General features: G+C 48.3%; 1 protein-coding gene across 7 annotated transcripts in view; it reads left to right on the top strand.

The window, feature by feature from the left end:
* Nucleotides 1-466: 466 nt before the first annotated feature.
* LOC122380208 (dystrobrevin beta-like) overlaps nt 467-23871 on the top strand; it is a 77979-nt gene continuing 54574 nt past the window's right edge. For 2 of the 7 annotated variants that reach the window (XM_043363179.1, XM_043363175.1), the window contains exon 1: nt 671-857. Coding sequence is in view for 1 of the 7 variants with exons in the window: in XM_043363170.1 (XP_043219105.1) it covers nt 5133-5283 (151 nt within the window). In the remaining 6 variants the exon portion in view is untranslated. Of the gene's footprint in view, nt 858-4230; nt 5284-23871 lie in introns of those variants that run through there. The other 5 variants (XM_043363176.1, XM_043363178.1, XM_043363173.1 and 2 more) reach the window with 5 other exon arrangements.

Below are 23871 nucleotides of genomic sequence, written 5' to 3'. Positions count from 1 at the left end.
CGCCAGTTCATAATACACTTTAAACATCAATGCTTTTAAGCTTTTTATGTGACTTCAGGTAACCGCCCTTGTAACCGCCTACTGCGTGTGGAGGAAAATTGAGATGCCGTTCATTTCAAGCCTGCGTTGGCTGTTGCTGTTTCTACGGTGTTGCCTACGGCTTTGTTTCAATGATGGCTTTTTGGATGTTTGGCCTTAGTAAACGCGAATTAGTTTTGTCTAATAATTTAAATAATAAGTAAAAGCACACTATGGCAAAAGATGTTGCGTTTTATTCACATGCAAGCGAGTTTTCTCTGACGCAATTTATTATTTCGCAGGGAAGCAAAAATTAACAATAGGACAAACCTTGAACAATAGGACAACCTAGGTCAAGGCTGCAATAATAGAAGCTAAAAAGGCACTAGAATGACGTCATAAATAAAACAATTATTTTGATTTTTGAGGGAAGTTTATGAGCTATGAAGAAAATTAAAGTAACAATATCTTGAATTTCCGTATCTGAACTACAAAGTTTTTGAAGCAGTTTTAAATCTCGATAATGGTGCAATCCAAAAAAGCTTCTTTGAAGCTTCTTTGAAGGCTAAACTTATGATGTAAGATTTAGTCACCGAAGGGAATAATTTAGAATAGAAACATCTTCCATTCGGCCTTGAGTTTACAAATGTAATCAATGAATCATTTGTGTGATTTTGGATGATGATTGGCGTGGATGGATATGCAGCACAATTTTTATGTATTTCAATTAAGGGCAATATAAGTGAACGTTTTTGGGTGTGAGCAGGCGTCGCAAATTGCAAGAGGGGTCATCACATAGCCAAGCTTGAACTTGACATCTGAAAGATTGACAACGATTGGTAAGTGCTAGCAATATTTCTGTTTTTGTACCTACCTAATGTTTTCTGTCTTGTTGAAAATATTCATTTATTGATATTTCATTTATTGTACACCCTCAGAAAATTGCATATTATCGCAATAACAGCATAATGAACGAAAATTTGACTTCAACAAAACATACCAAAGCTCCCAGCCCTTGCAGGCTTGCAGCAAGGCAAATTGAAAGTTGACTCAAAATCAACTTTTGGAGTGTGATGCAAGTTGCCTCGCATGCTAAAAACATGCAGACTTGCTTGTTTCATGGTGGTGTGGCCTGTGGATCATTCAACATAGTGTATAGTACTGTCTCCACGTGTAAACATTTTCGGTTTTTACGCGTTTTAGCAAACGAGAGTTTTGCGCTTTTTTCGCTTTTTAACAGACGCTTTTGCGAGTTTTGCGAGTTTTTCGCTTTCTACGGTTTTAGTGTGTCAGTCTTTCAGAACAATTACAATTTCAGAACAATTTCAATTTCAGAGAAAGAACATCTTTCTCCGCCCTTCGTGCGCTGTATGCCGTGGCCCTCTTGTCCCACAGGGCAGGTATCTGGCGCACGGCTTCTATTAACCCCTCGATTTTCGCTGTAAAGATAGTTATAGGGGTATCATCACGTTACCCTATTGCTATCACCGCTATGACATCAGTTACTTATCAATTATCTGAAATGATCTGATATCGTGATATCTGTTATCCATAGACTCACTATGTAATTATTTGACATCCACATCGTCGGAATAGCAACAGAAGTTATTGGTATGGTTGTCTGAGTACTTGCCATGATAATTGGCTTAATCAAATTGCGTTTCATCGCTTTCCACACTTTCCATTGCATCCATTTCACCGTAAAATGGTATTAATAGCAGAAGGATTACCTTCTTAGCCTTGTCAAAAACCGGAAAACTTTCATTCGATCCAAATGTTTGGATAAAATCGCGCGTTTTACAAATGAGAGTTTTGCGTTTTTTAAAGGTTTTACGAGTTTTGCATGACACAACCTGACGCGTTTTACGAGTTTTGCAGTTTTTTGATTTTATGAAGCCACGCGTTTTTCGATTTTTGACAAATCTTCCGCCGTGGAGATGGCACCGTGTAATTTAATGGTACAGATCAACGCCGGATCATGAAAAACTCTCAAAACATCAAAAAAGCGTTAAAACGTCATTAAAAACGCGCAAAACATGTACCGTGGAGAACGACCTTATTACTGTATTCTTTAATTTGGAAGAAACCAGAAACCCCAAAAACTCGCAACTTGCATGCAAGGTCCAGTGTGGGGTGGCCTTACGGGCTCTGCACCAGATTCCTCGAATCAGAATTGAGATATCGGATGTAGAACATGCTACATTTTGGGCAGGCATTTAGTAGGTAGGTAGATTTGAACTTTGAAGTCAATGTTAGACTGCAAAGTGTAGCATGTCACACCTGTGTTGAACCCCAGTAAACAGCAGCATCTTTATATGCCTGACAATTTTATTCATCATGACATCAGCTGATGAAGTCAAGGCTCACCTCACCCTTCCCCATAGTTACAAAATGAAAGTTCCTTTTTATTGTCAGGCTATGTATCCATGTTTTTAAATTAAATGAGGTGAGGAAGTAAGTGCTTACTATTTCTATATTTCTTTTCAAGAGTTGTTAGCTGCTGGGATGGCCCCCACATGTAGATGTGCTTTTGGAAGAAAGGAGAGACTAATTTGCATCTGTTATAACTGTCAGTCTTTATATTTTTGCTAGGCTAGGGTGTAGAGTTTAACCAGTATTTCTGTGAGTTCCAGTAATCTTCCAGATAAAAACTCTATGGGTTTCATTTTCCAGGAAAGGATCTCTTGCCCTGTAGGTGTTAGGTGTTATTGAGGTGTTTAGTTGGTGTAAGGTGAGGTCAGGTAGGTTCAGGTCAGTTTTCATTGTTTTTCCAATCACATATCAATATGGCTTCAACAATTTGATGGGCCATTTGGTGTGGATCTGATATTTGTGGCACCTTGTAACTCAAAACATACCAACCTAGCATGACCTAACCTAACATAAACCTTTACCTAACCCTATAACTACCTAACACCTACACCCACTTAACACCTACCTCTCACCTCACACCAAGTGAGGTAGGTACCATACAGGAAGATTACCATTCAACCCTATCACTGGGGACTGCATGGAGGCTGGGCCAGGCTCAATGTAGTGGACTGTGAGAGCAGTTGGCTCCTAATAACAATAGGGTAATGGTCTGGAGGGGAAGCTTTACCATGGTCACTTTGGAATAAACTGAAGTTTCTCTTTATGACTGAGTGTCATCCAACAATTCAATATGGTGATGATTACTTTTCATTGCAAATTTGAAAAGAATGGAAATTATTAACATGTGACTGATTTTGAGCTTTGACTCAACCCTGAAACCCAACATGGAAAAGCACTTCACTCATTTACTAAAACAACCTCACTTCAAGAAGTTCTAACAGGTCTCGATTTTCCCGAGTTTTGGGTCATTACTCATTGCCTTGGCTTGGAAGGTCAACCAATGGCCTAGGACCTTAAAATTAGGTATCATGGACTTCCTGTTGCTACGCGCAAAACGCTCGTTTTTTTCGCGAAGCTCTTGCTTGATCAGGGGCTGAACGGCAAGGAGATTTAACGCCCCCTCCCTTCTATAGGGTAGCGAGCGGCTAGCAAAACATCAATACGAGCAAGGGATAGTGGAGCACATATGGAACAGTATGAAACAATCAGGTAGTTTGTGCACGTGATTGTTCCATACTCCGAGACTCCCGGACAAAATACTGCTGTTAGGTTCCTTTGAAAGTACCGCCACGGACGTCTTTGCACGACACATTTTGTCCCCACCAGCATTATCCGCCATTCATTTGGATTGTTTTCTGACATCTCAAGTCACCAGCGACCATATCGTGCCCAGATTAAAATCACCGGCTATAAGTGGTTGTCATCGGCGACTGTGTGTGGTCGATCAGAGCGGTGAAATGGACCCGTTGCCGACCGGTGGGACGTCTCGGGCCGGCGGGGACAGCTCAGTGTGCCTCCCCCTCCCGGGGGGGGGGGGGGCAGTGATCCATCCGGCCGAGTCGGGACTGGCGCCGGCCGTCGGCGGCCCCCGGCCCCCGGCGCGTCGTCTCGACTGACCTTGGCCGCTGCCCCTCCATCAGCGACACTTGGAGACAGATCTGGTGACGAGCCCGTGTCTGGCCCTGTGAGCCGTGAGGATGCGGTAGTGCCCCAGGTCCGGTGATACTGCCTGCTGCTTGTCGGTGCCGCGGGAGGCCCGCTGTGTCTCTGCCGCCCGTGGGGGGCAGCGGGGCGCCCCAGACCGGGGAGGGGCCGGTGGCGCCGGCCCGGCGCCCACACTGTGTGACCCGGCCTGTCTGGGAGCGCCGGGCGACTGCAGTGGCCCCGGGCCGGCCGCCAGTTCCGACCGGGGCGCCGCAGTGAATCGGTCCGCCGGGACGGCGACGGCGCTCCCCGGGGTGACCTGTGGTGACCTGAGGTAATCGGCGGGGACCTGAGGTGGTGACTGCGACCTGAGGTGTTGTCGGTGACCGGCAGTGAACTGAGGTTAGCGGTGATCGTGATCTTATTGGTGAGATCAGAACGAGAGGTGCGCGTTGTGGCGTCAGCGTTGCGGTCATCTTCGGTTGTGCTCGTTTGAAGGCTGATGGGCAGTTATGCTGAGACTATCCTTTGGCTTACAAGGTCTTTGATTGATTCTTGTTTTGTTGTAAAAACATTGAGTTTGTGAGACTTGCTTGACTCATGAGCCTCGTGTCAGCTTCTGGTAGTTACCTTCTTTTGCTTCCGGATTTGGTTTTGCTTATTCGGTTCACCTTTACGTCGCCGAGGCCCGTCAGAACTTCTCGATTCCTCGAATGATCTCCTTTCTTGTCGCTAGTTTCTGATGTTTGGGTTTGAGACATTAGGTTCCCATTATTTGTTCAGCATTTATCTCTAGGATTCCCGTCTTCTCTTTTCTTTGTCTTTCAGCACCTCGGTTATTAGTCGGTTATTTCCAATATGGCTCTTCGCTGACCCTGACCTTTGATAGGACTGCTAGCCATCGGGTATTTCCACCCGTCTGGTGACGTGAGTGTCTGCCGGCTAACTCTGCGCCGCTGTGCCTCCTCCGTGACCTGCCGGTATCTGTCGGTGTCCTCTGACCACGGCCCGGGTGAGCAGAGCTGACACAGCTCCGGACTGGGACCGCTCGCACCGACCCCGTAAAGTGGCGCCGCCAGTGGCCGGCGGGCGAACTAATGGCCGACTGCGGTTTGGACGAGCAATCCTCCAGCGATGAAGAGCTGCGGGCGATCGCCGCTAGGGCGGCTGCCGCCGAGCAGCCGCCCCCGCCCCCGCCCCCGCCGCAGCGTCCGCCGCCGGCCGCCCAGCTGGCTCCGCCGGTAGAAGGTAATCCTAACCCCACCTCGCATAACCTAGCTGTGACCTGGTGTGACGGACTTTCAAGGGATTTTCTTAATCCTCGATGGATGTGATGGTGGGCGATATTGTCTTGCTGCTGTCGATGCTGTAGGGCAGTGGTCGGCAGGTCCTCCGGGGTCGCGCCCCCTTTTTGGGCACCAGACAGGGCTATTACCCCCACCTACCAGACCCCATTGCTTACACAACCAAGTCAACACAACCAATCAACAAGCTTAGTTGTATGATAAACGGCACAACCTAGCCCTCTGTCAACTGATAGCTTCTGAGGAGTGGAGCATCATCCAGCAGCTGTAGGTACAACACATACCTAACCTTGCTTGATTGATCTCAGGCAGCCTTTTCTAAACGGGAGCAAAGATAGAGAAAGAAACCACAAGCTTAGCTTTTAGGGGTCTCTCCTAGGCCTGTTTTGGCACGTCTGATTAGGCCTGGTTAGGCTTGAACCCTGGGGCGCAAATGTCGTGATGTCTATGCCATAAAGAGAGACGTTTATTCTAAGAAGATCTGGTTTTTTCAGAGGCCCCCATTACCCCCTTCGAAAGGGCTCCATTACCCCCAAAGGGGGCATGTCCCACCATTTGCCGACCCTGCTGTAGGGTCTCAGATACGCAGCAAAAACGCCCGCCGCCAAACGAGAGAACGAGCATTGCACGTGCAGACCGGAGTGGGTGTGCTACGATCTGACGTGCACTGCACTCTACTAACCGGTCTCTAGCGGTGTGCCAAATTTGAGCTCAACCGGCCCAGCCGTTTTCAAGATCTGGAAGCGACCCCTACACGTGCGCACGTGCAGTTGCAACCCTACCGTGACACATAAAAATACATACTAACTGACTTGTGCACGGTGCCTTACTGATCGGGCTCTAGAAATGTGCCGAACTTCAGTGCAACCGGCTCAGTCGTTCCTGAGATCTGAAAGCGTCAACCTGCACGTGCGCACGTGCAAACTGGGGTCCAGCTGACCTGCGCAACGCACCCTACTAAGCGGTCTCTAGCGGTGTGCCAAATCTAAGCATAATCGGCCCGGCCGTTCTCGAGATCTGGAAGCGTCACCATGCACGTGCGCACGTGCAAAATGGGTCCCACCTGACTTGTGCACGGCACCCTACTCGCCGATCCCTAACGGTGTGCCAACTTTGAGCACAATCGGCCCAGCCGTTCTCGAGATCTGGAAGCGTCACCCTGCACGTGTGCACGTGCAATAGCACCCGAACCGTGACACATGGAAATGCATTGCCGGGTGCGTGCCAACATCCATGCCAAGTTTTAGTGCAATCGGCAAACTAACTACAGAGTTATTAGACTTGTTACCGAACGGACACCTCTTCGTTTTGCACGTGGCACGTGCAATAGTGGTCACCCATACGCATCTACAATAGCACACCACGTGTAAGAAAGGAAGAAGCTATCCCACACAAAAGACCGCGAGTGAATCGGTCCAGTGGTTGCAGAGATATAAGGTTTGTAAAGGCGAAAGAGCATCAAAAGTTGTATATTATATTAACTTTTCACCTATATATCTTACTAAAGATAAAAGTTATAGAGGAATAAAGACGCTCCCATTGACTTTCCATGTTAAAAATTTTAAATTTCAAATTAACTTTAAAAGAAAAAATGAGTTTTGCCACCTTAACGAAGCATACCAGCAAGTACTATGCTCTTTCCTCTACAAGATATAAGAGTTTGGGCGAAATCTATCTCTAAAATTTTGTACAAAGATCGAATGAAAATGTCTCTGCAAAGTCTCGACATCGCCGTCCATTGACTTAACATGGGACACAGCAAAATTCCAACTTTGACCTCGTGCAAAGACACGTTCGGAGATTCTGAGGGGTATACAGCGCACACTGGCGTGTACCCAAACGTGTTTGCCATAAAATGCTGGGAAGAAAACCACCTCCTTCTTGGCTCGTTTTTCCGCCATTCCCGATCGCGCAAAAAGTGTCCAAAACCCCATTGACTTAACATGGGGAAAATGGAATCGCACGTGCCACGTGCCACGAGGTTTTAAGCGAGAAGCGACCGGTGCCATAAGGTAGATCGCCTCCGGGAGCCCATACACTGAACTTTTTACGAAGATTGTACATTTCGTCTAGGCCCCACCCAAGTTGCCCCAATTCGCGGCCAGACTTGCAAAACATAGCCCGTACAACGACCGCTCCGGTTGTTTTTCAATAGAAAAACACAATTCTAACGAATAGTGTTTGTCTTTTCAAACAACCTGCGGTTACCAGCATCTGCGATGCTGGGCTCCGCATCGCGGGACCGCAGGTTGTTTGAGCAAGCACCTCTGTAACGCCGCAAAAACGCCCGCCGCCAAACGAGAGGATGAGCCTTGCACGTGCAGACCGGAGCGGGTGTGCTACCAACTGACGTGCACTGCACTCTACTAGCTGGTCTCTAGCGGTGCGCTAAATTTGAGTGCAATCGACCCGGCCGTTTTCGAGATCTGGAAGCGACACCCTGCACGTGCGCACGTGCAACCTGGGTCCCAATTGACTTGTGCACGGCACTCCATTCGCCGGTCTCTAGCGGTGTGCCAAATCTGAGCACAATCGGCCCAGCCATTCTCGAGATCTGGAAGCGTCACCCCTGTCCGTGCGCACGTGCAGCTGCATCCCAACCGTGGCACATGGAAATACATACTAACTGACTTGTGCACGGTACTCTACTAACCAGTCTCTAGCGGTATGCCAAATTTGAGCATAGTCGGCCCGGCCGTTCTCGAGATATGGAAGCGTCAGCCTGCACGTGCGCACGTGCAAACTGGGTCCCATCTGACTTGTGCACGGCACCCTACTCGCCGATCCCTAGCGGTGTGCCAACTTTGATCACAATCGGCCCGGCCGTTCTCGAGATCTGGAAGCGTCACCCTGCCCGTGCGCACGTGCAGCTGCACCCCAAACGTGACACATGGAAATGCGCTGCCCGGCGGCTGCCTACATCCATGCCAAGTATCAGCGCAATCGGCAAACTAACTACAGAGTTATTAGACTTGTTACCGAACTGACACCTCTTCGTTTTGCACGTGGCACGTGCATTAGGGGTCACCCATACGCATCGAGAATAGCACACTACGTGTAAGAATGGAAGAGGCTATCCCACACAAAAGACGGCGAGTGAATCGGTCAAGCAGTTGTGGAGATATAAGCTTTGCAAGGGCGCCCCACGGCGGCCGTCTACCAATAATTAGCAATAATCAGTGTCGCGTCCGCACATGGGAGGTATCCCCTTCACCTGTTCGTATACTCTAATGTGGTTGGGTTCAAGTCACAGTCGAGCCCTGCTTTTTTACAACTTTTCTTGAAAACGGCACACCGTGCAGTGACGTACTATACATCGTTGGAAAGAGCATCGAAAGTTGTATATTATATTAACTTTTCACCTACATATCTTACTAAAGATAAAAGTTATAGAGAAATAAAGACGCTCCCATTGACTTTCCATGTTAAAAATTTTAATTTTCAAATGAACTTTATAAGAAAAAATGAGTTTTGCCAGCTTAAGGAAGCATAACGGCATGTACTATGCTTTTTCCTCTACAAGATATAAGAGTTTGGGCGAAATCTATCTCTAAAATTTTGTACAAAGATCGAATGAAAATGTCTCTGCAAAGTCTCGACATCGCCGTCCATTGACTTAACATGGGACACAGCAAAATTCCAACTTTGACCTCGTGCAAAGACACGTTCCGAGATTCTGAGGGGTATACAGCGCACACTGGCGTGTACCCAAACGTGTTTGCCATAAAATGCTGGGAAGAAAACCACCTCTTCCTTGGCTCGTTTTCCCGCCATTGGCGATCGCGCAAAAAGTGTCCAAAACCCCGTTTACTTAACATGGGGAAAATGGAATCGCACGTGCCACGCGCAAAAGACTTTTTAGCGAGTAGCGACCGGTGCCATCAGGTAGATCGCCTCCGGGAGCCCATACACTGAACTTTTTACGAAGATTGTACATTTCGTCTAGGCCCCGCTCAAGATGTCTCGATTCGCGGCCAGACTTGCAAAACATAGCCCGGAGAACGACCGCTCCGGTTGTTTTTCAATAGAAAAACACAATTCTAACACGTGCAGCTGCACCCCAACCACGGCACATGAAAATACATACTTACTGACTTGTGCACGGCACCCTACTAACCAGTCTCTAGTGGTATGCCAAATTTGAGCACAGTCGGTCCAGCCGTTCTTGAGATATGGAAGCGTCAGCCTGCACGTGCGCACGTGCAAACTGGGTCCCATCTGACTTGTGCACGGCACCCTACTCGCCGAGCCCTAACGGTGTGCCAACTTTGATCACAATCGGCCCAGCCGTTCTCGAGATCTGGAAGCGTCACCCTGCCCGTGCGCACGTGCAGCGGCACCCCAACCGTGACACATGGAAAGGCATTGGGGGGCGGGTGCCTACATCCATGCCAAGGATCAGCGCAATCGGCAAAATAACTACAGAGTTATTACACTTGCTACCGATCTGACACCTCTTCGTTTTGCACGTGGCACGTGTATTAGGGGTCACCCATACGCATCGAGAGTAGCACACTACGTTTGGGAAAGAAAGAAACTATCCCACACAAAAGACCGCGAGTGAATCGGTCCTGTGGTTGCAGAGATATAAGGTTTGTAAAGGCGCCCCCACGGCGGCCGACTGCTCATATTTAGCAATAATCAGTGTCGCATCCGCACACGGGAGGTATCACCGTCACCTGTTCGTATACTCTAATGTGGTTGGGTTCAAGTCACAGTCGAGTTTTGCTTTTTTACAGCTTTTCTTAAAAACGGCACATCGTGCAGTGACGTTCTATACATTGTTGGAAAGAGCATCGAAAGTTGTATATTTTATTAACTTTTCACTTTGATACATTTGCAACGTAAAAAGTTATTAAGCAACAAAGACGCTCCCATTGACTTTCCATGTTAAAATATTTAAATTTCAAATTAACTTTATAAGAAAAAATGAGTTCTCCCAGCCTAACGAAGCATAACGGCACGTACTATGCTCTTTCCTCTACAAGATATAAGAGTTTGGGCGAAATCTATCTCTAAAATTTTGTACAAAGATCGAATGAAAATGTCTCTGCAAAGTCTCGACATCGCCGTCCATTGACTTAACATGGGACACAGCAAAATTCCAACTTTGACTTTGTGCATAGAGGTGTTACGAGATTCTGGCGGGTATACGGCGCACACGAGCGTGTACCTGAACGTGTTTGCCATAAAATGCTGGGAAGAAAACCACCTCCTTCTTGGCTCGTTTTCCCGCCATTCGCGATCGCGCAAAAAGTGTCCAAAACCCCATTGACTTAACATGGGGAAAATGGAATCGCACGTGCCACGTGCCACGAGGTTTTAAGCGAGTAGCGACCGGTGCCATAAGGTAGATCGCCTCCGGGAGCCCATACACTGAACTTTTTACGAAGATTGTACATTTCGTCTAGGCCCCACCCAAGTTGCCCCAATTCGCGGCCAGACTTGCAAAACATAGCCCGGAGAACGACCGCTCCGGTTGTTTTTCAATAGAAAAACACAATTCTGACCGCTCCGGTTGTTTTTCAATAGAAAAACACAATTCTAACGAATAGTGTTTGTCTAATGAAACAACCTGCGGTTACCGGCATCTGCGATGCCGGGCTCCGCATCGCGGGACCGCAGGTTGTTTGAGCAAGCACCTTTGTAAACGCAGCAAAAACGCCCGCCACCAAACGAGAGGATGAGCCTTGCACGTGCAGACCGGAGTCGGTGTGCTACGGACTGACGTGCACGGCACCCTATTCGTCGGTCTATAGCGGTGTGCCAAATTTGAGTGCAATCGACCCGGCCGTTTTCGAGATCTGGAAGCGACACCCTGCACGTGCGCACGTCCAGCCTAGGCCCCAATTGACTTGTGCACGGCACTCTATTCGCCGGTTTCTAGCGGTGTACCAAATTGGAGCTCAATCGGCCCCGTCAATTTCAAGATCTGGAAGCGACCCCTACACGTGCGCTCGTGGAGCTGCACCCCAACCGTGGCACATGAAAATACATACTAACTGACTTGTGAACGGCACCCTACTAACCAGTCTCTAGTGGTATGCCAAATTTGAGTGCAATCGACCCGGCCGTTTTCGAGATCTGGAAGCGTCAGCCTGCACGTGCGCACGTGCAAACTGGGTCCCATCTGACTTGTGCACGGCACCCTACTCGCCGATCCCTAACGGTGTGCCAACTTTGATCACAATCGGCCCAGCCGTTCTCGAGATCTGGAAGCGTCACCCTGCACGTGTGCACGTGCAGCGGCACCCCAACCGTGACGCATGGAAATGCACTGCGCGGCAGGTGCCTACAACCATGCCAAGTATCAGCGCAATCGGCAAACTAACTACAGAGTTATTAGACTTGTTACCTAACTGACACCTCTTCGTTTTGCACGTGGCACGTGCATTAGGGGTCACCCATACGCATCAAGAACAGCACACTACGTGTAAGAAAGGAAGAAGCTATCCCACACAAAAGACCGCGAGTGAATCGGTCCAGTGGTTGCAGAGATATAAGGTTTGTAAAGGCATCCCACAGGCGGCCTACTGCTAATATTTAGCAAATAATCAGTGTCGCATCCGCACACGGGAGGTATCGCCGTCACCTGTTCGTATCCTCTAATGTGGTTGGGTTCAAGTCACAGTCGAGCCCTGATTTTTTACAGCTTTTCTTAAAAACGGCACATCGTGCAGTGACGTTCTATACATTGTTGGAAAGAGCATCGAAAGTTGTATATTTTATTAACTTTTCACTTTGATATATCTGCAACGTAAAAAGTTATTAAGCAACAAAGACGCTCCCATTGACTTTCCATGTTAAAAATTTTAAATTTCAAATTAACTTTATAAGAAAAAATGAGTTCTGCCAGCTTAACGAAGCATAACGGCATGTACTATGCTCTTTCCTCTACAAGATATAAGAGTTTGGGCGAAATCTATCTCTAAAATTTTGTACAAAGATCGAATGAAAATGTCTCTGCAAAGTCTCGACATCGCCGTCCATTGACTTAACATGGGACACAGCAAAATTCCAACTTTGACCTCGTGCAAAGACACGTTCCGAGATTCTGAGGGGTATACAGCGCACACTAGCGTGTACCTGAACGTGTTTGCCATAAAATGCTGGGAAGAAAACCACCTCTTCCTTGGCTAGTTTTCCCGCCATTGGCGATCGCGCAAAATGTGTCCAAAACCCCATTGACTTAACACGGGGAAAATGGAATCGCACGTGCCACGTGCCACGAGGTTTTAAGCGAGTAGCGACCGGTGCCATAAGGTAGATCGCCTCCGGGAGCCCATACACTGAACTTTTTACGAAGATTGTACATTTCGTCTAGGCCCCTACCAAGTTGCCCCAATTCGCTGCCAGACTTGCAAAACATAGCCCGGAGAACGACCGCTCCGGTTGTTTTTCAATAGAAAAACACAATTCTAACGAATAGTGTTTGTCTTTTCAAACAACCTGCGGTTATACCGGCATCTGCGATGCCGGGCTCCGCATCGCGGGACCGCAGGTTGTTTGAGCAAGCACCTTTGTAAACGCAGCAAAAACGCCCGCCACCAAACGAGAGGATGAGCCTTGCACGTGCAGACCGGAGTCGGTGTGCTACGGACTGACGTGCACGGCACCCTATTCGTCGGTCTATAGCGGTGTGCCAAATTTGAGTGCAATCGACCCGGCCGTTTTCGAGATCTGGAAGCGACACCCTGCACGTGCGCACGTCCAGCCTAGGCCCCAATTGACTTGTGCACGGCACTCTATTCGCCGGTTTCTAGCGGTGTACCAAATTGGAGCTCAATCGGCCCCGTCAATTTCAAGATCTGGAAGCGACCCCTACACGTGCGCTCGTGGAGCTGCACCCCAACCGTGGCACATGAAAATACATACTAACTGACTTGTGAACGGCACCCTACTAACCAGTCTCTAGTGGTATGCCAAATTTGAGTGCAATCGACCCGGCCGTTTTCGAGATCTGGAAGCGTCAGCCTGCACGTGCGCACGTGCAAACTGGGTCCCATCTGACTTGTGCACGGCACCCTACTCGCCGATCCCTAACGGTGTGCCAACTTTGATCACAATCGGCCCAGCCGTTCTCGAGATCTGGAAGCGTCACCCTGCACGTGTGCACGTGCAGCGGCACCCCAACCGTGACGCATGGAAATGCACTGCGCGGCAGGTGCCTACAACCATGCCAAGTATCAGCGCAATCGGCAAACTAACTACAGAGTTATTAGACTTGTTACCTAACTGACACCTCTTCGTTTTGCACGTGGCACGTGCATTAGGGGTCACCCATACGCATCAAGAACAGCACACTACGTGTAAGAAAGGAAGAAGCTATCCCACACAAAAGACCGCGAGTGAATCGGTCCAGTGGTTGCAGAGATATAAGGTTTGTAAAGGCATCCCACAGGCGGCCTACTGCTAATATTTAGCAAATAATCAGTGTCGCATCCGCACACGGGAGGTATCGCCGTCACCTGTTCGTATCCTCTAATGTGGTTGGGTTCAAGTCACAGTCGAGCCCTGATTTTTTACAGCTTTTCTTAAAAACGGCACATCGTGCAGTGACGTTCTATACATTGTTGGAAAGAGCATCGAAAGTTGTATATTTTATTAACTTTTCACTTTGATATATCTGCAACGTAAAAAGTTATTAAGCAACAAAGACGCTCCCATTGACTTTCCATGTTAAAAATTTTAAATTTCAAATTAACTTTATAAGAAAAAATGAGTTCTGCCAGCTTAACGAAGCATAACGGCATGTACTATGCTCTTTCCTCTACAAGATATAAGAGTTTGGGCGAAATCTATCTCTAAAATTTTGTACAAAGATCGAATGAAAATGTCTCTGCAAAGTCTCGACATCGCCGTCCATTGACTTAACATGGGACACAGCAAAATTCCAACTTTGACCTCGTGCAAAGACACGTTCCGAGATTCTGAGGGGTATACAGCGCACACTAGCGTGTACCTGAACGTGTTTGCCATAAAATGCTGGGAAGAAAACCACCTCTTCCTTGGCTAGTTTTCCCGCCATTGGCGATCGCGCAAAATGTGTCCAAAACCCCATTGACTTAACACGGGGAAAATGGAATCGCACGTGCCACGTGCCACGAGGTTTTAAGCGAGTAGCGACCGGTGCCATAAGGTAGATCGCCTCCGGGAGCCCATACACTGAACTTTTTACGAAGATTGTACATTTCGTCTAGGCCCCTACCAAGTTGCCCCAATTCGCTGCCAGACTTGCAAAACATAGCCCGGAGAACGACCGCTCCGGTTGTTTTTCAATAGAAAAACACAATTCTAACGTAGTGTTTGTCTTTTCAAACAACCTGCGGTTACTCCGGTTGTTTTTCAATAGAAAAACACAATTCTAACGAATAGTGTTTGTCTTTTCAAACAACCTGCGGTTATGATCTCGGTTGAAATGTTTTTTTTAGGACTGCAGCTTTGTTAGTGCTTTTAGTATGATGTTATCGTTGTTGATGAGTTAATTAAGTGTCCTTTTCGTAGAGGTAGTGTTTGTCAATGAAGAAACAACCTGCGGTTACTCTAATGTGGTTGGGTTCAAGTCACAGTCGAGCCCTGATTTTTTACAGATTTTCTTAAAAACGGCACATCGTGCAGTGACGTCCTATGCATCAGTGGAAAGAGCATCAAAAGTTGTATATTATATTAACTTTTCACCTATATATCTTACTAAAGATAAAAGTTATAGAGGAATAAAGACGCTCCCATTGCCTTTCCATGTTAAAAAAATTTTAAATTTCAAATTAACTTTAAAAGAAAAAATGAGTTTTGCCACCTTAACGAAGCATACCAGCAAGTACTATGCTCTTTCCTCTACAAGATATAAGAGTTTGGGCGAAATCTATCTCTAAATTTTTGTACAAAGATCGATTGAAAATGTCTCTGCAAAGTCTCGACATCGCCGTCCATTGACTTAACATGGGACACAGCAAAATTCCAACTTTGACCTCGTGCAAAGACACGTTCCGAGATTCTGAGGGGTATACAGCGCACACTGGCGTGTACCCAAACGTGTTTGCCATAAAATGCTGGGATGACAACCACCCCTTTCTTGGCTCGTTTTTCCGCCATTCCCGATGGCGCAAAAAGTGTCCAAAACCCCGTTGACTTAACACGGGGAAAATGGAATCGCACGTGCCACGTGCCACGAGGTTTTAAGCGAGTAGCGACCGGTGCCATAAGGTAGATCGCCTCCGGGAGCCCATACACTGAACTTTTTAATAAGATTGTACATTTCGTCTAGGCTGCGACCAAGATGTCTCGATTCGCTGCCAGACTTGCAAAACATACCCCGGACAACGACCGCTCCGGTTGTTTTTCAATAGAAAAACACAATTCTAACGAATAGTGTTTGTCTTTTCAAACAACCTGCGGTTAGGCCCGGCCGTTTTCGAGATCTCGAAGCGGCACCCTGCACGTGCGCACGTGCAACCTGGGTCCCAATTGACTTTTGCACGGCACCCTTTTCGCCGGTCTCTAGCGGTGTACCGAATTTAATCTGAATCGGCCCAGCCGTTTCCAAGATCTGGAAGCGACCCCTACACGTGCGCACGTGCAGCTGCACCCCAACCGCGGCACATGAAAATACATACTTACTGACTTGTGCACGGCACCCTACTAACCAGTCTCTAGTGGTATGCCAAATTTGAGCACAGTCGGTCTAGCCGTTCTTGAGATATGGAAGCGTCACCCTGCACGTGCGCACGTGCAAAATGGGTCCCATCTGACTTGTTCACGGCACCCTACTCGCCGATCCCTAACGGTGTGCCACCTTTGATCACAATCGGCCCAGCCGTTATCGAGATCTGGAAGCGTCACCCTGCCCGTGTGCACGTGCAGCGGCACCCCAACCGTGACACATGGAAATGCATTGCGCGGCGGGTGCCTACATCCATGCCAAGTATCAGCGCAATCGGCAAACTAACTACAGAGTTAAATTTGGGTGCAATCGGCCCGGCCGTTTTCGAGATCTTGAAGCGGCACCCTGCACGTGCGCACGTGCAAGCTGGGTCCCAACTGACTTGTGCACGGCACTCTATTCGCCGGTCTCTAGCGGTGTACCAAATTTAATCGCATTCGGCCCAGCCGTTTCCAAGATCTGGAAACGACCCCTACACGTGCGCACGTGCAGTTGTACCCCAACCGTGGCACATATAAAAACAAACTTACTGACTTGTGCACGGCACCCTACCAACCAGTCTCTAGTGGTATGCCAAATTTGAGCACAGTCGGTACAGCCGTTCTTGAGATATGGAAGCGTCAGCCTGCACGTGCGCACGTGCAAACTGGGCCCCATCTGACTTGTGCACGGCACCCTACTCGCCGATCCCTAACGGTGTGCCAAGTTTGATCACAATCGGCCCAGCCGTTCTCGAGATCTGGAAGCGTCACCCTGCCCGTGCGCACGTGCAGCGGCACCCCAACCGTGACACATGGAAATGCATTGCACGGCGGGTGCCTACATCCATGCCAAGTATCAGTGCAATCGGCAAACTAACTACAGAGTTATTAGACTTCTTACCGAACTGAAACCTCTTCGTTTTGCACGTGGCACGTGCATTAGGGGTCACCCATACGTATCGAGAGTAGCACACTACGTGTGAGAAAGGAAGAAGCTATCCCACACAAAAGACCGCAAGTGAATCGGTCAAGCGGTTGTGGAGATATAAGCTTTGCAAAGGCGCCCCCAGGGCGGCCGACTGCCAATAATTAGCAATAATCAGCGTCGCGTCCGCACATGGGAGGTGTCCCCTTCACCTGTTCGTATACTCTAATGTGGTTGGGTTCAAGTCACAGTCGAGCCCTGATTTTTTACAGCTTTTCTTAAAAACGGCACATCGTGCAGTGACGTTCTATGCACCAGTGGAAAGAGCATCAGAAGTTGTATATTATATTAACTTTTCACCTACATGTCTTACTAAAGATAAAAGTTATAGCGAAATAAAGACGCTCCCATTGACTTTCCATGTTAAAATTTTTATTTTCCAACGGACTTTATTAGAAAAAACGATTTCTGCCAGCTTAACGAAGCATACCAGCATGTACTACGCTCTTTCCTGTACAAGCTATAAGAGTTTGGGCGAATTCTATCTCTAAAATTTTGTACAATGAACGAATGAAAATGTCTCTGCAAAGTCTCGGCATCGCCGTCCATTGACTTAACATGGGACACAGCAAAATTCCAACTTTGATCTCGTGCAAAGACACGTTCCGAGATTCTGAGGGGTATACAGCGCACACTGGCGTGTACCGGAACGTGTTTGCCATAAAATGCTGGGAAGAAAAACACCTCTTCCTTGGCTCGTTTTCCCGCCATTCGCGATCGCGCAAAAAATGTCCAAAACCCCGTTGACTTAACATGGGGAAAATGGAATCGCACGTGCCACGTGCCACGAGATTCTGGCGGGTATACGGCGCACACGGGCGTGTACCGGAACGTGTTTGCCATAAAATGCTGGGAAGAAAACCACCCCTTTCTTGGCTCGTTTTTCCGCCATTCCCGATGGCGCAAAAAGTGTCCAAAACCCCGTTGACTTAACATGGGGAAAATGGAATCGCACGTGCCACGTGCCACGAGGTTTTAAGCGAGTAGCGACCGGTGCCATAAGGTAGATCGCCTCCGGGAGCCCATATACTGAACTTTTTACGAAGATTGTACATTTCGTCTAGGCTGCGACCAAGATGTCTCGATTCGCGGCCAGACTTGCAAAACATAGCCCGGACAACGACCGCTCCGGTTGTTTTTCAATAGAAAAACACAATTCTAACGAATAGTGTTTGTCTTTTCAAACAACCTGCGGTTACTAACTACAGAGTTATTAGACTTGTTACTGAACTGACTTCTCATCGTTTTGCACGTGGCACGTGCATTAGGGGTCACCCATACGCATCGAGAATAGCACACTACGTGTAAGAAAGGAAGAAGCTATCCCACACAAAAGACCGCGAGTGAATTGGTCAAGTAGTTGTGGAGATAGAAGCTTTGCAAGGCGCCCCCAAGGCGGCCGAATGCTAATATTTAGCAATAATCAGTGTCGCATCCGCACACGGGAGGTATCCCCGTCACCTGTTCGTATACTCTAATGTGGTTGGGTTCAAGTCACAGTCGAGCCCTGATTTTTTACAGCTTTTCTTAAAAACGGCACATCGTGCAGTGACGTCCTATGCATCAGTGGAAAGAGCATCAAAAGTTGTATATTATATTAACTTTTCACCTATATATCTTACTAAAGATAAAAGTTATAGAGGAATAAAGACGCTCCCATTGACTTTCCATGTTAAAAATTTTAAATTTCAAATTAACTTTAAAAGAAAAAATGAGTTTTGCCACCTTAACGAAGCATACCAGCAAGTACTATGCTCTTTCCTCTACAAGATATAAGAGTTTGGGCGAAATCTATCTCTAAAATTTTGTACAAAGATCGAATGAAAATGTCTCTGCAAAGTCTCGACATCACCGTCCATTGACTTAACATGGGACACAGCAAGATTCCAACTTTGACCTCGAGCAAAGACACGTTACGAACTTCTGAGGGGTATACGGCGCACACTGGCGTGTACCGGAACGTGTTTGCCATAAAATGCTGGGAAGAAAACCACCTCTTTCTTGGCTCGTTTTTCCGCCATTCCCGCTGGCGCAAAAAGTGTCCAAAACCCCATTGACTTAACATGGGGAAAATGGAATCGCACGTGCCACGTGCCACGAGGTTTTAAGCGAGTAGCGACCGGTGCCATAAGGTAGATCGCCTCCGGGAGCCCATACACTGAACTTTTTACGAAGATTGTACATTTCGTCTAGGCCCCGCTCAAGTTGCCCCAATCTCAGGCCAACTTTGCAAAACATAGCCCGGTGAACGACTGCTCCGGTTGTTTTTCAATAGAAAAACACAATTCTAACGAATAGTGTTTGTCTTTTCAAACAACCTGCGGTTACACCCTACTAACTAGTCTCTAGTGGTATGCCAAATTTGAGCACAGTCGGTCCAGCCGTTCTTGAGATATGGAAGCGTCAGCCTGCACGTGCGCACGTGCAAACTGGGACCCATCTGACTTGTGCACGGCACCCTACTCGCCGAGCCCTAGCGGTGTGCCAACTTTGATCACAATCGGCCCAGCCGTTCTCCAGATCTGGAAGCGTCACCCTGCCCGTGCGCACGTGCAGCGGCACCCCAACCGTGACACATGGAAATGCATTGCGGGGCGGGTGCCTACATCCATGCTAAGGATCAGCGTATTCGGCAAAATAACTAGAGTTATTACACTTGCTACCGAACTGACACCTCTTCGTTTTGCACGTGGCACGTGCATTAGGGGTCACCCATACGCATCGAGAGTAGCACACTACGTTTGGGAAAGGAAGAAATTATCCCACACAAAAGAGCGCGAGTGAATCGGTCCAGTGGTTGCAGAGATATAAGGTTTGTAAAGGCGCCCCCACGGCGGCCGACTGCTAATATTTAGCAATAATCAGTGTCGCATCCGCACACGGGAGGTATCCCCGTCACCTGTTCGTATATTTTAATGTGGTTGGGTTCAAGTCACAGTCGAGCCCTGCTTTTTTACAACTTTTCTTAGAAACGGCGCATCGTGCAGTGACGTTCTATACATTGTTGGAAAGAGCATCGAAAGTTGTATATTTTATTAACTTTTCACTTTGATACATCTGCAACGTAAAAAGTTATTAAGCAACAAAGACGCTCCCATTGACTTTCCATGTTAAAAAATTTAAATTTCAAATAAACTTTATAAGAAAAAACGATTTCTGCCAGCTTAACGAAGCATACCAGCATGTACTACGCTCTTTCCTCTACAAGATATCAGAGTTTGGGCGAAATCTATCTCTAAAATTTTGTACAAAGATCGAATGAAAATGTCTCTGCAAAGTCTCGACATCGCCGTCCATTGACTTAACATGGGACACAGCAAAATTCCAACTTTGATCTCGTGCAAAGACACGTTCCGAGATTCTGAGGGGTATACAGCGCACACTGGCGTGTACCCAAACGTGTTTGCCATAAAATGCTGGGAAGAAAACCACCTCCTTCTTGGCTCGTTTTCCCGCCATTGGCGATCGCGCAAAAAGTGTCCAAAACCCCGTTGACTTAACATGGGGAAAATGGAATCGCACGTGCCACGTGCCACGAGGTTTTAAGCGAGTAGCGACCGGTGCCATAAGGTAGATCGCCTCCGGGAGCCCATACACTGAACTTTTTACGAAGATTGTACATTTCGTCTAGGCCCCAATCAAGATGTCTCGATTCGCTGCCAGACTTGCAAAACATAGCCCGGAGAAGGACCGCTCCGGTTGTTTTTCAATAGACCATTGGCGATCGCGCAAAAAGTGTCCAAAACCCCGTTGACTTAACATGGGGAAAATGGAATCGCACGTGCCACGTGCCACGAGGTTTTAAGCGAGTAGCGACCGGTGCCATAAGGTAGATCGCCTCCGGGAGCCCATACACTGAACTTTTTACGAAGATTGTACATTTCGTCTAGGCCCCAATCAAGATGTCTCGATTCGCTGCCAGACTTGCAAAACATAGCCCGGAGAAGGACCGCTCCGGTTGTTTTTCAATAGAAAAACACAATTCTAACGAATAGTGTTTGTCTTTTCAAACAACCTGCGGTTATATTTGAATCAGTTTTGGCCTTTGCGAATATCTGAGCTCCTATATCCATGTCGCCTTTCTTCCGAGAAGCTGTGCGGTATATTCCCGGGTTATTAAAGGGACCATCTCACCTTAACATTAGATTTGAGTTGAGATAGCCAAAATGGGGTCCCTGGCTCACAATTACCGGTTTCGGCACTCACAACATCGAGAAATGCCTTAAATCGGAAATATTGAATTTCAAAATTGCAGCATTTTGATTCAGAGGGGCTAATGCATAGGAATACCCCTCTGAATGTGTGACGTCAGCGCAGATATCTAACGATTTTTAAATGTTTGACTAAAACGTTTTGTAGCAGGCGGTGGTATATGCTGCTTTGCGCGCAACAAATGCCGCACTTTCAGCTGCCAAACTATTGCTTCCAAATAAAGTCGCTAGGACAGCGGAGATCCCAAAAGGTAAACAAAAGTAAAAGTCTAATATCTTGAAAACCGGTGAATATTTTTCGGTGAAATTTGGTAGATATTCGTTTTCGCTCTTTCTGAACCGAGCGACATCACTTTCATGCCAATTCATAAACTTTTTTGAAGGTGGGAGGGTCCCTTTAAAGAGAGAGCATCAGAGAAATGCAACACTCGTCATCCTGTGAGTCGTTCAAGGAATACTTTTGGACGCCTTCTCGGCTGACCCAAATGTTTCGGCAAGAACTGAGCTATCCGTGCCGTATTATAGCTAGATAATCCCTTATCAGTGATCTGGCTTAGGTAGAATTGAAGTCACTACTGCAACCATACCAACCGAGCTTAAGTCTGCCCACTGAGGGCAGGTAGTGGAATATGACACAAGTGTCTTTTTAAAGTCTCTAAGAGCCGGAGCCGTCTTATTTCTACTGCTCCGGCCCCATTTCCGGCCAGGTTTTCCCCGCGTCCTAGCTCTAGCTCCGGGACTCCGGGTATGTAGAATGTACCGGCTCCGAGCTCGCACTCCTGTTCATAGTTTTTTTTTCTGTAGGTACTTAGCAAGGATCTGATTGTATATATTTTCGTTCCATCTCTAGTCTGCTTATTAATTTATCAGGATGCTACAGCAAAGTTCGTGAAGAAAAGCGTCAAGATTAGAAGCACCATAACTTAAGACCGGCTTCCGCTTCCGCTTCATAAATCATTATACCGGTCAACTCCTTCGTTCCCTTAGGTATCTGTGTCCGTCCATGACTTCCTGATCCTGGATAGCGGATAACATTTATAAAGCGCCGCACATCCGTGACTGGATTAGTGCTCGCGTCTGTTTGCCGCCTGACCCGCGGAGCGTTGAGCGAGCTGAGGAGCACAGCGTGTGCTGATGTGGAGGCCCCCTGCTCGTGGGATCGGTACTCCTTTCGACGGAGGGGATAAAGTGCCTCTGCAACGCGGACTCTCCCAGGTCAAGCCGTCACAACACAGTACAGCATGCCCTTCCACTCGTCCATGTCGTTCGCCCCCATTCATCCACGCCAATTTTCGTCTCCCGTCCGTCTCCGGCCGCCGCGCCGCCCGCCGCTAGCCGCCGCCCGAGCTGCCTGGCCTGATAGGCTGTCCCGCAGCACACGGGCGCGGACGGCGCAGTCCACCCTCCAGTGAAGTGGCGGCGCGGGGCCGAACGCCGGCCAACAGCGCGTGACGCGAACCCTCCAGCACGCGGGCGGCGGCACTCGTGCGGTATGTTTCCATGAGGATTGGAATCTGCCGAATCTGCGACGCATTCTGCTAGGCAGAGGTCGTCGGGGTTATATAACAGCGCCCACCAGCCTGTCGGAACTCAGGTACCGACGGGGGCGGTGCTATGCGGTGCGCACGTTTGGAATCCCAGCCGCTCTTTTATTGCGGTTAATCGGCCGTAACGCTGGGCTGTATCCTGCATGAATTGCGTTTACTTGAAAGGAAGTCGACTGTCGAAACGACAATTCGCTGTGGGCGAGGTAGAACGAGTTGCGTACATTGGCAATAAACTCAGCATAACTAGTTCACTTTGGCTGTATTTCTTTTCGTACCAAAGCCTTGCAGTTTCAAATATAAACACACTGAGCCCCGGACTGTCTCGGACTGCTCACCATTTTCCCCTTCCCCCTGCCTCCCAACCCCTCTGACGGGCCGACCTACCAGACGTCGCTGAGGCTCTCATCTCACGTCGCTGCTCTGCCGGGCGGTGCCGTAATCCCGGCAATTGATGTTCTTTGGGCGGGCAGGGAGGGCGGCGCGGCCGATTGAATTGGGTGGCCCACAATAGCCACGGGATGGGCGGTGGGCGGAGGCCTCTCCCTCCCGCCGGCGACCGCAGGTGACCCGCCGCCGCCGCCGCCCGGTGACGGCGCCGGCATGTCGGCAGCGACGCCCGCCGCGACGCTTCCCTTCCGGGGACGGTGCACGCTCTGGCGCGCGCCGTGAAAGGCGGCCGGCGCCGCGGGCCGAGTGCAAAGGATGGCGCAGAGAGCTTACATGATACGGCGGAGGAAGCAGCGGCCAAGCCGCGGTCTGGTGTGACGGGAACGGAGCGGGCTTTGTGGAGGGATGTCGGTGGCAAATTTGGGAGCTTCTGAATACAGTGAACTGTATTTAACAGATGAATGTCGTCCTACTACCTTTGCTTACGTCAACAGGTTAAAATAGCCGGCGATGAACCCGAGTGGCCTTACTGAGGTTAGAAATTTGTCGGACATCAAGGCCTTTTTAGCGTTTCTTCTTTTCCTTTTCGAAATTATGCTCTTTAAATATTTTCAGAATTCTGCCGGCTTGTCACTTGTGATTAACGGCTGCTTGCCAAGTAAATTTTGCGTTCAAAAATAATGTCTCAGTGTTGAGTGTCCCTTTAGGACCGTCCCAAAAATATTGATGTTCCCTCCATCGGATAACACTGCAACCGGCTA

This window comes from Amphibalanus amphitrite, unplaced genomic scaffold (assembly GCF_019059575.1).
Source record: "Amphibalanus amphitrite isolate SeventyFive unplaced genomic scaffold, NRLGWU_Aamphi_draft 000093F_arrow, whole genome shotgun sequence".
NCBI classification, from domain to species: domain Eukaryota; kingdom Metazoa; phylum Arthropoda; class Thecostraca; order Balanomorpha; family Balanidae; genus Amphibalanus; species Amphibalanus amphitrite.
Note: the sequence above shows the minus strand (reverse complement) of the source record. Positions and strands in the feature narration are given on the sequence as shown.